Source organism: Sander vitreus, chromosome 23 (genome assembly GCF_031162955.1).
Source record: "Sander vitreus isolate 19-12246 chromosome 23, sanVit1, whole genome shotgun sequence".
NCBI lineage: Eukaryota > Metazoa > Chordata > Actinopteri > Perciformes > Percidae > Sander > Sander vitreus.
In genome coordinates, this window is record NC_135877.1 from 15898202 (window position 1) to 15916150 (window position 17949).

The 17949-nt window shown below is 40.5% G+C and overlaps 1 protein-coding gene across 2 annotated transcripts in view; it reads right to left on the bottom strand.

The window, feature by feature from the left end:
• Window positions 1-17949, bottom strand: part of anks1b (ankyrin repeat and sterile alpha motif domain containing 1B) — a 238508-nt gene that overhangs the window by 147581 nt on the left and 72978 nt on the right. For both annotated transcript variants that reach the window (XM_078243136.1, XM_078243133.1), the window contains exons 4-7: window positions 11875-12027; window positions 9014-9157; window positions 3797-3872; window positions 1877-1978 (exon numbers count right to left, since the gene is read on the bottom strand). In XM_078243136.1, the coding sequence (XP_078099262.1) occupies window positions 1877-1978; window positions 3797-3872; window positions 9014-9157; window positions 11875-12027 (475 nt within the window). The remainder of the gene's footprint in view (window positions 1-1876; window positions 1979-3796; window positions 3873-9013; window positions 9158-11874; window positions 12028-17949) is intronic.

Below are 17949 nucleotides of genomic sequence, written 5' to 3' on the forward strand. Positions count from 1 at the left end.
AACAGGCCTTTTAATGGCAGGTGGAAGACCAAGATGAGGAAGACTGAAGAAAGAAAGTGAAAACACTAAAACCATACTCATTTTTCTTTTGCTGAAAAAGAGTGACTGGCTGCATCTGTAATGGAAGTGGTGCTGTGAATTTGTGACTGGTGATTTTTAAGGTGGACGTTTAAGTAGCATAATAAAAAGCATCTGACTGATTACATTTTGGACGAATGGTTGGATAAGACAAGGAACATTTTATAGACCAAAGGGCTAATTGTTTAATTGAGAAAATAATCTGCAGATTAATCGCAAATCAAAATAATTGTTAGCTGCAGCCCTGTTTAAAAGCAAAATCTTTTTCCTTTCCTGTGGTATTTTTCCAGCAAAGAAGATTTTGGCAGGCATGGACATGCTAATTCACAAAGCATTTAAACATTTTTAAACAGTCTTTCCTCATCCCAACTGATTTCACTGGAAAAAAATTTAAAATCTTGTTTCTTCGTCACTTTAATGTCCCAGTCTGCTACTGCAGTAGCAATCAGCCTGTGCTCGCCAAACATGTCCACGTTCAAATTGCAGCCCACGTACAGTAATTAACCTATTTAGTCTGCATTTGAATAGACTGTGTGTATTTGGATGTAAATAGTGCTGAACACCAATCATAAATTGTGGTTTAAACTTTTAAAAAACTTGTGTTGAACAGAATTATTCAACGTGATAACACTGATACATATGAACAGTATATAACAGTGATAAAAGTGAGATGTATAAAAAGCGTGTCCTATAGCACAGTGAGGTCCGGTTGTTCCCGTTTGCCATCTTACAACAGTAGTTACTGATACATTGCTGTTTTTCAGTCACTATGCAGATTCCTGGACATATACAGTGCAGTATATACTGTTACCCGTGGGTCTAAACAAATCCAACGTACAGATGCCAAAAATGCCCCATCACCAAGCACTCTATTTATCCATTTAAATTAAATACTTATTTTTTTGTCACAAATTCCAGAAGACCATCGATAACTATCTTATTTAAGATCCAACTTGGCCAGTAAGACAACGGAAGAAAACTGGAAAGAACACTGTATGGTGGCAATGTCAAGAACAACATTTACAGGGCTTGAGTTGTATAACTGGGCACTCTCCTACTGTAGCGACTGAACACATACAGTACAGGAATTCCCATTGTTTTCCCAACAGAAGATAAACTTCCTGGAAAACAAAATCTCAGTTGGATCACATCCGCTCGCAACACAGGACTCAATGTCATATTCTACATCAACATAACAAATACATGTCAAAATTAGGATAGCCCTTGCACATTTTTAGAGCCATATATATATATATATATATATATATATACACTGCATGTCAACATGTCTGCAGGATTAATCAAGTTGCAATCTTAAATGTCACATATAGTAGAGCCTATCCACACACCAACTATCAATCGGCAGAAAACACTTCTATTTCTACAAATGCATTAACTCACACAGTGAAGTCCAAAATACACAAATGTTAGAGTTCTAGTGTGGCTGCAAAGTTGAGGACATTTAAAACTTGACACCTGTGGCAAAGCAAGGCACCGAACCCCCCAACCCCCCCTCACTCTGACATCTCTCCATTAGTGCACGTATAGGTCCTGTTTGTGCATGCGTGTGTATTTCAAGTCTGTGTTTAATATGTAATATATCAACAGAGTGTAACATTTTTATTTTACCCGTGGGGATCCAAAAAGTAGAAAAAAATCTCTTCTTCTTTTCTGTCACCTGTAAACTTTCTATAAATCTGTGACTACTGTATCTTTAATCTTTGTAACATTGTACTATGTTTACTGTACATGAGTATATATTTGGCTCCTGAAATGACCCAATTTGTGTGTGTGTTACCTTGGATAACAGCAGTGATCTGCTGGGATTTCTGTGCAGGATGTTCTCCCAGGATCTCCAGAGCTGTTCTCCCCTGGCTGTCTCTGAGATTGGTGTCGATCGCTGACACACACACACACACACACAAAAGTACAACATACTGTAAGCATTGATACATATGAACAGTAGGGCAAAGGTCAAATAACCATGACTTTGTCGAACAAGATAAACCCACTCATACTTGCTCCAAGACAGTGAACTACAGACACAAAGTACACTCACATACAGTACTACACACATGTACACGCACAGACTAAGACCCAAGATCTGCTGACACACCCACTCAGTCACAAAACTCCAGTCAGCAAAAGATGAATGAGTTGCAGTCACCAGAGGATGGATGTGGGATTTTATTAATTCATGAAGACTCTTTACAAACACTTTTCATTGAGTTTCAGACCAGAGTTTGTCCTGGACAAAGGAGCACACACTCATGCAAGCTGTTATCATAGACTTAAATCACAGACGATGACACGTACATAAATGCACAAAAAACAAACGCACACAAACTCAAGCCTGCACACTCAAGATACACACACAAACAAGTTTGCAGAAGAGAAACCACAAAGTCTTTCATCCACTACAAATCCTCATTTACCCGACTATTGTACTTTTGAATCCCTTCCTGTGCTCATGGATCCAATTCAGCATGAAAAATAAATGTCCTTTCAAGTGCGGTGCGGACCTGATGTAATGTGCCAGTTTTCTCGCTTTCCTGCTTACTTTTTTCACATTGTACTGCTTTTCATTTCAGAGATTTTTTTCATTTCATGGAATTTTCACATATACTTTTTCTTGTGTTTTGTACATTTATTGTAAATTCAAAAACAGAATAAATTGAATGAATAAAGAACTTTGATGAATATGCATGAATGATAAAAAAAAAATGATATCATTAAAGAGTGCCAATTCTCATCAGTAAATTCAAACTAGGGCTGGGCAATATATCGATATGATATCGATATCTGAGGCTAGATATCGTCTTAAATTTTGGATATCGTAATATATATGATATGACACAAGTGTTTTCCTGGTTTTAAAGGCTGCATTTCAGTAAAGTGATGGCATTTTCTGTGGAACATACCACACTGTTGTAACTGTTCTATTATTTGCCTTTACCCACATAGTTATTATATCAACATAACTGATGATTATTTATCAAAAATCTCATTGTGTAAATATTTTGTGAAAGCACAAATTGTCAACCCTACAATATCGCCACAATATCGATATCAAGGTATTTGGTCAAAAATATCAGGATATTTGATTTTCTCCATATCGCCCAGCCCTAATTCAAACCCTGGCTGAAGGTACATTTGAGAATCCTCAGCTGTTCCACAGCATAGTTCCTGATTGACAAAAGGCTGGCTGCCCATCCTACATCCCTACAACTACCGCACTACCTCCCACCCCACACACATGCACAGAACGTTTGAAGGGATTAAGTTCAGCGAATGAGGCCAGCACAGCCCGGTGTTGATCCAGGATGTTAATAAAATCGAGGCCAAAAGAACATGGCCACCCACAGGAAGTCCTGCGGAAAACAGGAAGTGCTAAAGGAAAGTTGGTGGAGGGTGGCGGCGGGATCAAAGGACAACAGTGTCGAGATTTATTCAGCTCTGAATACAAGGAGTGTTAATGTACAAGATGTCATTTTTATCACCATGACCTTCAACACCGTTATCAAGTCGAATGAAAATGGCCAAAACCATAACAAAGCCGAAAGTCCAGGATTTTATAACCGTGAGACAGATGCCTTGAGTTCACCTGAGGGCAAATTCAACACAACAAGGAGGAAACACATTTGGAGCATTTAGCCCCTGGTTAAAATAAAGCAAGGGAAACAGTTTTTCTTTTTCCAGGATATATTTATAGACCCACCTGAGTCGAGCAGAAGGCGAACTACATCCATCTTCCCAAAGAGAGCTGCTTCATGGAGGGCACTGCCATTCTCGGTCTAAGAGAGAGACAAAGTATGTGTGTGTGTGTGTGTGTGTGTGTGTGTGTGTGTGTGTGTGTGTGTGTGTGTTAATATATCATCATTTTAACAATTGAACACAGACAAAAATAGACATCAAAAACAGAAGTGGATTGGGATGCACAGGAAGGCATTATAAAAAAAGGCTAAAGGATTAAAAGGGGGCATGAAAACAATACCTGGATTCAATAAAGTGTCTCTTTCTCTCTGGCAGTTAAACGAAAGAGATTCAGCAAGATTAAAAACAGTCACATTCCCTCGTCTGCAAACAGCGATTTCAAACCATTACACAAACAGCGAGAGCCTGTGTGGAAATGTCCCAATTTCCCTCACCATATGCCGGCCCGTATCAGCCTTTCAGTGTTTCTGATGAGGATATTACAGATATGATGCAATACATGAAAACTAGCGAGGGGAGGGCCCTGGTAAGGATCTCATCTTGGATCAGCAGTGATGAGAGAGACGATTATTCTGACAACCCACTTTTATCAGAGCAACACTCAGGAGCCACAGTAAGAAAAGAAAAAAAGAACAGATGTTTATAATCAGCCTACGTGGGAGGAATTAGAACAAAAATCTAAAGCCACCAGGTGTTTTTACATGACTGACATATTTTAAATTATCTTGATGTCATAAGATTTTTTCACAGGAAAGATTAAACAGGTAGTAGTGGTTAGTAAGTCCACCCTCATTTAAATAATTATAATCTGAGTATAATACTATACAATTCAACAGCACCACAAGCAGCAGCGCTGGGACAACTCAACTGTTTAAATCCATTACAATGTGGTGGCGCAGTAAACGCTGCCTCAACTTGGCCGTGTGTGGAGGGTTACTAGCCGCCGACATCAGAGCAACGCATTTCTCCTTGGTGCCGGTGTAAACAGAGTTCAGCATGGAGCACTTGGTGAGGTCACAAGTGTGGTTACACTTTTCAAAACTCAACGCAGACAGCGTTCGCTGCAATATAATGGCGAGCCAAAAGCGGTCGCGGTGCGGTTAATGTTAAACTTCCTCTACGACGGGCACAACAGCATTTTCTATGCCCTGGTGGAAGACTGACAGGCTGCAGGGCAAGGTTGCAGGGCAAGGCAAGGCAACTTTATTTCTATAGCACATTTTAGCAACAAGGCAATTTAAAAGTGCTTTAAATAAAACATTAAATAGCAATTAAAAACAATTACATCAGTCATGAAAGAAAATAAGAAAATAAAAAATAGAATAAGATACAAATACAAGAATAAAAGTTATAGTTCAGTGTAAGAAATGAATAATGGCTTTAATTAAAAGGTTGTAGGGACGGGTTTGGGAAGGGATTTATTTTGTCTAGTGGGTACAATTTCTAAATAAATAAATAAAATGTTGAAACTGAGAGGTTTGGACTTATTTTTACTGAAAGAAATGTTTTTGATATTACACAGAGAGTAAAATACCGAAAACAGGTACCGTTGGGTACCGGCACCGAATTTCAGGAAAGGTACCGGTTAAAAGGTGAACGGTACCCAACCCTACTCTGGTCGCTTGTACATGACAACACTTTCTTGAGTCACTTCCTTGTCTGTGACCGCAGCAGCCTGGCTCAGCGGAGAAACGCATGTCATCATGGCAAGGTGCGGCTAAAGCGGATCGACCCGGGTCAAGGGGAAAACATCATATGTTAGTGGTACATTATGGTGGGCTATTTAGTCAATTGTGATACAACGTATGATTGCCTGTGCTTTCAAGGTCAAAAGTTCATGACCTTTGAAATACAGTTCAAAGGGACATAAATGATCCCAAATGTTACGCTTGCCAGCTTGCTACCAATATAACTAACACTTCTGGTTCACATGCAGCTTTGTGGGACATCATGCCTCATTCTATATCTCTCAATAACATACTGAACACACTTCTCTGTACACTTCTCTTGCTTGAAGCTATAATACCCACCAGGGACACTAAAGACTTGAACCGCATACTCATGCGTACATGCAGCCATGATAAAAAAAAAACATACACACACACACACACACACACACACACACACACACACACAACTGCTGAATCTGTCGCATCCTTCACGGATGGCTTCTTGACAACACAGATGAAAACCTGGACCCAACCAAACTCCCAGCCTTAATGAAGACAAATTATCTGGACGACAGCCAGGTCTACTGATACGCGGCTGGGAAATTCAACTCAACGCGACACTGCACCAGATCAACGCACTCGTCCTGTGCAGGGAATACTAAACTTACTGTAGCCGTTTTGTTTCCTCTGCAACAAAAAGTGTCATCCGCAAATACACCAGATGCAGCCACCCCTATGTCCTCAAAAGGTCACATGTCAATCATCCAGTTCTCATAGGGGGAGATTATTGTAGGTGTAACTCTCAATTGTAAACAGATGAGTGGTCACAGCTTCATTGACTGCATCAAACTGTGGAATTTTAGCCGGAGGAGCCAATCCTTTGCCCACATGCAAGTGAGAGGAGGTGGGAGTGCAGGAAATGATCCAGCCCCCTTTTCCTCACATACACCACTTGCCCTCCTAACCTCTCCCCCTCTACGGTCATCTCTATACAACTTCCCATCCCGTTTCCCATGGCGAATATGCAGTGATGTCACCAGGAAACGAGGCTGGCGATTCTCACTCTCTAAGAGTTTCCGGGAATTGAAAGGCACATGACCTTCTGTTTCGGGGCTGCGGGCAGAAATGTAGCCGTCGCTGTTGATGTTGGGATGAATGTAAATGCTCAAGTCCACTTAGAAAACGCTGTATATTGTGTTTATGTGTGTATGTGTGAGAGTGTGTATTTATACTAAACTTTTGCTATGTTGTTGGCTACCTGCCAAGCCAGCAGCAGGTTCCTCCATCCATAGGGATTTCCCCTCATTATTATGGAAACATTCAGAAAAGGAAAGAGAGACAGCAAGACACAGAGTGAAATGAGAGCGAGTAACTGTGCTTCTTCCATAAATTATTCATTCACACCCAAACAGACCTATATGGCTTGACTCCAATTACTGACCTGTACTATCGTAGACAGACAGACAGACAGACAGACAGACACACACAGAGACAGACAGACAGACAGACACGCACACACAAACACAGAAACACAGAGAGCAACAAGAACAGAAGGCAGAGAAGATGGGCACAATGCCGCTGAGTCATGTCTCTTTGCTGTGAGAGCACAAGAATGACTCCCATATTACACAGGTCAAGTTGTTTCCGTCTTTCAAGACATAAAGTACACATATACACACGTCCATACCAACCAAATTCTCAAAACTGCAGTTGCAATATGTTTGTGACAGATTTCAATTTAGTCCAGTTATGCACGACATGGATACAAAAAATTTGGGGCTGTGTTTTAGTTGTTAAAATAGTGTAGTAATGCAATATACGATCGGGAGACTGCACAGAGTGTTTATTTTGAAAATTGACCAGATGGTCCAGTCCCACTCCCTGCCCGGCCTGTTAAACGGCCCGCGGTTCCATCAGAAATGACAATTTTTAGCGGAGCCCAGCGGAGACCCACTTCTGGAACACCTCTACAATGCGCTGCATCGCGGCTGGCGGAATCACAAACATCGTCTTGAGTGGCCGCAAATGCGGCCATGGCGCCGCTGGAACGCAGCGCAGACGCACCTGGTAGAATCTAGGGGTTAGAGGCCAGAGTGAGACGGAAGTTGACAGTATCGGATGAGATCATTAAGTATTAACATCATTCCCACCAGATGCAGATTTGTCAAGGAAACAAAATAAATGTCTTGTAACTTCAATAGTGCAGTAATTCTGATCACACGATCAGAAAGGACTCAGTCAAGTCAGTTAAGAGACCAATAAATACAGCATAGGGCTGTTTTTCAACACTTAGCATTTAAGACATAGTGAGCAAAGTCAAATAGTTTAGTTTGTCAGAGAAAATAGTCCCCCAGAGGGAAAAAAAAACTGTGTAGAAGGCAGCAAAGCGTTGCTGTATTTTGACAAGAGCTCACAAAAACAAATGGCCCAGAAAGGGCCGGGAGAAAGCTGTGTTTGAATCATCCAGAGAACTCCGAATACACAATAAGATAAAATGCAAATGAACGAGAAAAAGACCAGTCCAAACAGCATGACAGAAAGTGTGCAGTGATGAAGCGCCATTGCCTGTAAGTGACTCTGCATTTCCTTGACTAAAGATGTAGTGTAATGTAATGTAAGGAGGAGAGAGAGGCGACTGTGAACTCTCAGGACCTCTCAGGAACACCATCCTTTTCCTGCGCCTTTTCTTCTTCCTGCTCTGTTAATCTTTTCTCCCAGTCAATTATTCATTCCTCTCTACCACCACACGTTGGGAGGCATGCACAGCATATACCATGCTCTCAGAGACACACACACACTTTCAAATGGAGTATCTGCCAAGTAGTTATGCCTTTGGTGGATTATATACACAAAAAAACAAAGCCATACTCTCTTTCATTAAAAACACAAGACAGCGGCTTCTAAAATATTCACATACAGCAGAGATGATAGGAAGGAGATTCAAAGTCACACAGATTTTGAAAGATTTACTCAGACAAAAGGACAAAGACTCGCAGCTGCATCAGATAAATATGAATAAAATGTGAAAGTGAAGCCTACTCTATAACGCAATTCTGTTCAAGAACTTACACCTACTGACCTAACATTTTTGACTTGTCCTGTATCTGTTCAGTAAATGTGTAAATAGTTCTAAAGAAACATTTCACGCCAAAATGCAATATTATCAATTATTCCTGGAAATTGTGCGGACAACATTTTCGCAGTACAACCTAAACAATGGTATTTCCAAATCATATATCTGTCAGAAGTAATGTCTAAAAGTAATCCACATCATCATTAATGTGAAAAGCTTCCCTGAGAATTACTTCCTGCTTAAGTACACCTGTTTTAAACAGACATTACTAAGAGTTTTTCAAATCCAAATTGGTCAAAAGGAACATGGTTTGCCCTCAGCCAAAAACAGAAAATGAAAAAGCAACGTTCGTGATACTTCTACTATCATTTTTGTTTGTAAGGCTATTATAATCTGTGCCAGAAATCTGTTCAAACCTTGGATGCTGATATAGGACAATAACAGCTAGGCTAGCTAAAAGCTACTCATTTTTTCTTACCACACAGTTGACGTCCATGCCGGCCTCGAGAAGGGTCTTGACGGCGCTGTGGTGTCCGTTGCGTGCAGCCAGGTGAAGCGGAGTGTGGCGGCGAGTGTGGCTGGTCATCAGGTTGGGGTGAGCGCTCACCAACATGCGCACCACCTGTGCACAATAACACAGCCACATGTCAGGGACAAAAACAGCAAAGTTTGAAGTATCTAGGCCATTTGTCACCATTTTTGTAACTTTTTTAAAGAAAATTCATGTAAAAGTTTTTCGGAGAAACGGTAAATATTTCGTTGTCAGCCCCCTTAGAATCAAAGAGAAGCAACCTTAAAGTGACTATATGTAACCTTTAAACGTTTCTGAAACTGTGTAATGCCTCTGCCCGGGTCCGATTTTTCCAGCAAAGTCACAAAATGATTTACAGCAGGTAGACGGTATAACACCGGAAAAGCCCGTGTTAGTGAGTATGCAGGTGAAAGGTAGCAGGAGATTTCTTTATATAGGCCTAATTGTATTTTAATTTTATTTTAGAAGTTATCTGCTGTAGTTATGGCTGATACTGGGGCAGGACCATCACAGAAAAGAAGGAAATTAAACAAAGAACAGCTAAAAGCTAAAAGGGTAAAGTGAAAGACGACAGGCGATAGAGTCACAATCGGTCGGGCTTTCAGCAGATGAAGACAATTACGGGATTGTAAATTATACAAAAACGTCCCCGAATTGGCCCTCAGGTATGTTATATGTCTATTTCATTCATAAAATAACTTTAGATTGCGCAATGTGGTTGTACGTCAGTAGCCGATATTAAATAACGTCCCCCTTCCATTTAGCGCGGACGTTTTATTCCTTTTAATCGGTTTGTGAGTTTGGCCTACTGTGGTCTTTTCCCTTGTCCCCCTGTACTTGTGTAAAGCGTCCTTGGGTTTCATGAAATGCGCTATATTGATCTAAGTTATTATTATGTTTGTTGCTACAACAAACTCTTAATGCTTAAGCTCGAGAAACAGTGACAGTGATACCAGCTTTAGCTTATGATACATCCAAAGTAGGCCAAGTCTTGCCGTATGCAAGACTTGAAAAAAGACAATGCATCTGTAACGTATTCTCTTATTGAAAATTAATGATTTTCTGTCTGAGCAAAATATTCATCGCAACTATATGACCTCCACGTAAGGTTAAATTTTCCCTGAGCCGACTGAATAATAAAGTGTTAGAAAGGAGCTCAAGTGAGAAGGATTAACTAAAGGCATATGTCCTGAGTAAAGAGTTTAGTGGATGGTGTCTTTTTCTAGTGTTTAAAAAAACAAATATTCAACAGGAAAGTGTAAGGAATTATTAAACAGTTTGTCTGCTTTAACGTAAGTTGTAAACTTCGGCAAGTGCAGCTAACTAACCTAGCACAGTGAGGAGGGTCAGTTAAAAATGGAAAATCTGCATTTAGTGTTTCTTTCAACCAATCATGAATTGAAATACGCTCTAGGTCTATTTAATTATTTGTTTTGTATTGTAAGTGCTTGAATTAAAAGGCCTGTCAATCGCTCTCTTTTCTGGTAGTGGAGCAACCTTTTTGTTTGATCATGGATGGTCATCACGCAGTTCTCTCAAAAGCTACCTCCTTTAATGTGTGTCTTTGTGTGTGTACTGTATGTGTGTATACACTAAACTTTTGCCCTGTGTTAGTTACATCTCCATGCAGCAGTTGCTTCCCTGTAGGGATTTCCCTTCATTAATATGCAGAGAGGGAGAGTGAGAGAGAAATACCGCTGCCTTTATAAATTATTCATTCACACTCAGACAAACCTGTATGGCTTGACTGCAATTACTCAGTACCTTAGCAGAGAGAATGTGTGATTGCATATGAACATCAGCAGGCACTTGTGGCATACGCCTCTCACTGTGGAAGGTGCGCTTATGTGTGTGCACTTTTTGTCACATTTTTGACAAAAGAGCAAAGTCGCAGTTCTAAAAATGTGCACCTGTCTAGCACAGCAAGTATTTGAGGAAGTTAGCTTTTTATCATATAGCCACCAGATTTAAATATCGACGACAACGACGCCCATGCATGGTGGTCTTTGTCCCTGCTAACACCCACTGTTTTGTCCCCATTGTGCCACCTTTTTTTTCTTTTAATGAATTTTGTAGGAGTTGCAACTACATTTTAATTGCAAATTAAATGTTATTAGGGGTACGCTGACCTTGTAGCGACCAGTAGAGGACGCTTGTATGACATTCTCAATAATTTCAAAAGCTTGAATCATTCTTGAATGTTCTCTCCATCCTCTAAATGGAGATTTGAGCTTCTCCCCTCTGGATGTACCAAAAGGTCAAGTCTAACAGGGTGAAATATTACTTTTCTGTACCTTACATTCAGGTTGAATAGAGACAAATGTGCACCTTTAACTAGGAAACTACCTTAATAACTCTAATTATTTTTTATCTCTGCCTTTTATTATTATTTTACTTGCACAAGCGTCACTTTTCACTACGCTGCTATTGCTGCCGTTTGGTGCTACTACTGCTGCTGGTACTGTTTTTATTTTATACATTTTTCAGTTTTTCACTCTTAATTTTTTTCTGTTTTGTCTACATCAGGAGAAGCCATACACAATGTCATTGCACCTGGTATAATGACATTAAAGATCAAAACAGCATGTATCTGGTTTCATGACAGCCATCTGCAAACAATTCTTTCAGGTACATGGATGTCCAGTTTGACTACTATAGACCAAGTCCCGCATATTTTAGCAATATTAACACCATTAAAATAAACCCTTTCAAAAGCTGAGAAATTCCAACTCAAAACAGTGTAAATTATACACCTTCGGCTATTAAATTATTTTCTCCATAAAACCTGATATGTCATTCTCACTGACCTGCAGCCGTCCATACAGCGCTGCCAGGTCCAGAGGAGTCTCCTGTTGGCTGTTTCTCATGGTGGGGTCGGTCAGCTCCTGAAGCAGCACCGAAACCACCTCAGAGTGTCCATACTGGGCTGCACAGTGAAGAGCTGTTTCCTTCTCATGGTTCTGTGGAAGAATGAACAAAAAAAAGGATGAGAGAAGGGGTGGGACGTGTATGTAGGAATTATGGAATGATAAAGAGTTGGCAAGGGGGCGATGAAGTAAGGAGTGCAAGAGAGGGAAAAACAGAAGAAGGATGGAGGGATGCAGTGAGGCAGCAGAGAAGGCCAAGAGTAAATAAAAAAGGTAGGTGAAAGAAGCAATGAGAAAATTAGAGGGGTAAGTGATAAAGGATGGGAAAAGATGATGGAATAAGGTGAAGTAATAAAGGATTAAAAAAAGAGGAGTATGAGTTGGTGGCGATTAATAGCATGGAAAATAAGAAGATGGTGAGTTAGATGTAGGGCAAATGTAGGCGAAAGGATTGAGATATAAAGGGAAGAAGAGAGGGATGAGGAGAAAGAAGTTAGTTTTATTTATCGGAACATGGATACAAGGTGAAATTCAAGATGGAAAGCTGCATTCTGTCCAGACGTTTCCACCACACACGTCTCGGTCAGTATATCAGTCTCCATGTACAAATTCCAAAAAGCGTGGCAGGTTTGTGATAGCTGTAATAGGGGAAATCTATAGCTTCCTGTCCGTGGAATAGAAGAGATGGCCAAAAGCAAAAGTGTTTTTCCTCAAACCCTCTGTGCCTTTTTGGTCCAACACTTTTCTCTACACTTACCGATTGAGCTTCATCAATTCATATGTCAAAGGTGTACACCATACTTTTTTTAATGATCTCTTTAAGTAACTGTCCAAACTGCTTACTAATTTGTTTGAATTCGGTTTACATTTACACTGATATAAGGACACGCAAGGCCCACAGGAAGAGTTACAGTTGTTGACAAATACATTTATACACTTATACATTTTATCAACTTTGTATATTGCTTAAAAATGCTAAATAGGGGGACTTAAAGGAAAGCGTTACCTCTAATTTACAATCATGTGAAAAACTGCCACGATTTAGCCTAACTTCAATCACATTAATCAAAGTCACCCAGAGATCTATAATGATATATGCAGGCACTTTGGCCCAAAATGTCGCAGAGAGAAGTGCCTGTGTTTGAAAGGCCCTGATGTTTAGAGCAACTACGGCCATTTTCTGGTTCTCCAGGGGCCCCTGTCACCCTGTCAAGACAGAATCACTGTTGGTGGTCCCTGGGGTCCTCGGCAGAGGGACACCCATGAAAGAGAGAGAGACATGATGGATAGCCATAACAGAGAATAAGAAAGAGAAGAGGATAGAGAGAGTACAAGTGGGCCCTACAGGGATAAATCTGTGTTCTTGTATACTTGAAAATATATATTCATGCAGCCGTAGATATACATACTGTACACATGATGGAAGCACACGCTTATGCAGTTGTGTGGATATATTATCAAAGGGGAGAAAGGAAAGTTACAAAAGGGCATGCGTGTTTAGCTGTGTTGTTGCTGGTGTTTGTCCAAGAGCAAAACCTACATTTTGAGTAAGTGGCTGAAATGTTACACTTGGTGATGTAACATTGAGAGTGGAAAAAGGAGGGAGAGGACGAACAAAAGCAAGGGGAGACAGTAGGAGAGAAGACGGAAAGGAAAAGAAATTACTTAGAAATTGAGTTCCACAAAATCTAACGTCAACAAATCAAACATCAATCTCTACTAGTTTTACTTGCCTAAAGCAGATTCAGAGTAAATTATACAGTATGTAAAGTAACTTGATTACACTATCAATGGAGTCTGGTCCCAGTTTAAAGTGTGCATTGCAACACTATAGCAGTTATTTGCCTTTTTCAGAAAAGATTAAATCTGTGACATTGTGTTGTACTCCATGCCCCTTAAGTATAATGTCACATTCACTTCGATCTGGCCACACACCCTATTAAAGTGATATTAAAAAAGAAAATCAACTCTTGGAAGTGTAGAAAAGTTTGAGTTTTGAAAGCAAGATAAGTAGTAGTAGTAGTAGTAGTAATAGCAATAGTAGTAGAAGTAGTACTGTAGTACTTTACAGTGTCATCCAAGTGTTTGGAACGGTCATTGTTACATTTTGGAATATGTGGCAGAGGTGCGGTCAAGTTATCAGGGATGTTAGAAGATGGGTCTGAAGTATGATTATTTTGGTCATAGCTTTCATACACTTTCTGTGATAAAACATCTATAAGCAGATATGCCATCAGATGATCCGTGGCCTAATTTGTGTCAGTTTAGAGGTCCGTGACGTGAAAAAGCTTGGGAACCACTGAGCTAGCCATCTTGTAAAGTAATAACAGAAAAATGGAAACGTGTGAATGACAATGACATGTACAAGATACAGTAGATCAAGATATATCTTTGATTTTCATAAGAAACCTTTAGTTACTACTAACAACTGCTACCATGTCAACTGAAAAAGAAGTTAATGGGAGACATTTCTTGCTCGCAACTAAACAAAATAAGCCCAGCTCCCGATAAGGAATGGGTTAACATGAATAATAAACTGAATGAATGATGTGAAATGAAAGTCGGATTATCAAGTTGCTTTTGTTTTTAAACTAGCCCGACTTTTCATGTAGCCAACAGTAGAAAATATTCAGTTTCATGCTTTAAAATAGACAATTGTCTGCCCCCCCATTCTCCTTCCATTTCTTTATCAAATTCCCCTACATTTGCTGCCTTTCAAACTATCATGATAACACACCATGACCACCATTCCGCTGCTCAGATCTCATCCTGTGCCTTTCCTTACTCTCTTTGTCCCCAGAGCCTCAGCCCTCCCTCTCCCTCTCGCTCCTCTCCTACTTTCATGTATCCCTCTGCGTAGTGAGTGAGAGAGATTTGAGATACTGTATATGTGAATATCAGAGAGAAAGAGCCCCTATATGAAGACACACGTACACTAGCAGCAGAAACATGCTCGGGAGCTTTCCTTCCTCCTCAACCAATCAGATCCATTTTTTCACCACACCCCTCCATTGATGGCAGAGTGGAAGCTTCCTGTGCAGGTCTGATTGCAGGCAGGTCCACTGTACAGTAAGCATAATAATCACACTCGTGCACACTGTAATTCACATTCATTGCAGTTTACTGGTGTAATTGTTGGTTGCAGTATGTTTAATGAAGACAGTATGTCTATTTGCTCTGTTCCTGTGTGGATATTATACTGTATTAATATTTTCCGCTGAAAAGACTCATTTCACCAAGGGAGCATTAAGTGCCATCTTATCTCATCTACTGTATATATTGTCTCATATACTCCAAGTCCCAAAACACAACAAATGCAGTGCATTCAGTCATCATTTGCCACCGGCAGTATTCAGTGTAGAATAGCAATGCAATGTCTGGAGAATAGGTCATTCATCTATTAAAAAGGTTAAACGCAATAGCACATGGAAAAAGAAGTTCTAGACCGAATAGGTCATTAATTTTTAACCATGTACAATAACAGGTTGATTTGTAAGCAATGTTACACAACAAAATATCCCGATATATATATATAAAACAAGGTGGAAAAGATGAACAGCATGACACGAAGCAGTGGCACTTTCTACCACAGAGTCGCTTATTTTTTAAGATACCCTTAAGGCCTTTTTATAGTTGTGCGTCGAATCGACGGCGTAGGGTCCGGCGTAGACGCAGAGGGGTCTGCGTCTACGCCGGACCCTACGCCGTAGCCTGACGTGCACCTCTCGAAAAATGTAACACGTCGCGGCGATGCATGTCGCTCGGCCGTGGCTTGGTAGCGTTGCATTTCCCCCACGACTCATTTCCTGGTTCTCCTTCTCCATAAACAACATGAAATCAAGGAGAGGGTTAACTTTTCCTGCTACAGATTTCCCACTGTGGTCAGAAAACACAGGGGAGACGCTTTGTTTCTCTCACTATGACTCTAGAGTCGGAACTCGCTCCGGAGCTAATTGCCGTCACTCTCTCACCTTCTCCCTCTACCACACACACACACACGCCGGCTCGACGCACACACCAGCGCACAAGTATAAACATCACGCCACTTACGTAGGCTACAGCGAAAGCTCTGTGTGGAGCCTCAGCAGAACTGTAAAACAAGCTTTAGAGTGGGTTATTACACTTGTAGCCTATACCCTATACAACCCTCACACTGAAGAAAAAAAGAGAGGCACTGGTAAGATAATGTGAAGCATGTTGAAATATGGTTGCTCTGGTTACCAACAGATAACATACATATGTGGCACACCGATTTAGGACAGTGGTTAAACCTTTGACCCAAACTGCCATACAATTTTAACAGACGCCAGCCAATCACAAGTAAGCATTTTGCATGGCCGCTGTTATTGAAGAGTTCAAAGTAAACACACAGTTTGTGCGTTTGGTAATTATAATCAAAATATTTCTCTTTTTGACTGATCAAAATGAGCCATTAACAGCATCCAAATCATTAACAACTTGGATCTAGTTGTGTTCTAGTGTTATTGTATTAGGGCAAAGCTTCAGAACCTTTTTAGCTTGGGACGCCTTAAAAATCAAGCAATGTCTATTTGCAGCCCTGTCTCACTGGTTGCATATTTCTTGCCACTCTCTGGGCTTTCACACCTAACACACAAGTTCAACTTTGCACAGAGCAAGGCCATTATTTTAGTGCATTTTCAGCCAAAGCTCAACTAAATTGAACTTTGAACCTAAAAACACTGAGCGCCACAACGCATGTAATATGGGTTTCTGGCACTGACAGGAGATGAAAGTTATGAAGGTGCAATTTAACTTTTTTATTTTATGGGCCACCGGGCCGTGGGTAGAGAAATCTCAAACGTGGCAGAAGTATCAGAGGACGGACGGGCACGCACACACACGCACGCACACCATTGTTGGCGCTGCCAATGACCCGTTCTCTGCAGCCTTAAACGGACAATAAAGCTTTGTCTGTCCAATCCGCTGTGCCTCTCACACACAGCTTTAGATAGGGAAAACGCAATTCCCAGAAAGAAAGGAAAGCGACAAAGATATGAACAGAGACACAGAGTGATAGAACGAGGGAGATAGAGGAGGAGGAGGAGGAGGGAGAGAGAGAGAGAGAGAAGTAGAGAAAATCCCGCCATGTTCTCAGAGCGAGCTATATATTTCCATTACACTCGCTCTGACAGCTTTCCGATATCATCTAGCAGTTGGTGTATTGTTGCTGATTGAGCCCTGAGCAACAGCCATCTACTAATGACACATCAACAGGCATGGCAGCACATTATTGACATGCCCATACAAATGGATGTCAGTGCTTTTCTTTCATCAGTATACGTATATGGTACTGATATGCAGTTAATGGTCATAAATATTTAAAGTATGTGTAATGAAAAGTATCTGCTTGTCCCTTTTACCAAGACAGCTGCATGGTTTTATTATTGTGTAAGGAGCAATTTGTTAAAAAAATTTTATGATACATCTTTACTATCCATGCAGCGTCCCCTGCATTACCCTTCTTAACTGTAGGACACACACAATATCTACTTGCACACTTGTATTACAAAACATTTACACACACACACACACACACACACACACACACACACAGTCAGCATCAAACAAACCGCTACATCCATGCAAATAAGCGAGCCTTATCAGACAGGCCGGGGCTGAAATTAAACTAGAGCGAATGAAGCGCAGAGGTATTTGTTTGAACGTACACCATGTTAATGCTGATGGACTGATATGCAGGATGAGCTTGGTCTACGTTGCGGCATCTCATAATCCCAGCAGCTCAGCGTGTTGCCTGGGGAGAGCTGGGTAAATAAATATAAAATGAAAAACATGAGCAACACCGATGTGAAACTGTTTCTCTCCTTTCTCACTCTTGTCTAATCTTATCAATATGCATACATCTCTCTATTTACATGTAGCCTATACAGAATATACTATACTGTAAATAAAAAGTCAGTATACATAGGGTTTGAGGGATGGGAAAAATATAGATTGATGATGTGTGAATAAAAACTTTCAGCTCTTCATCATACA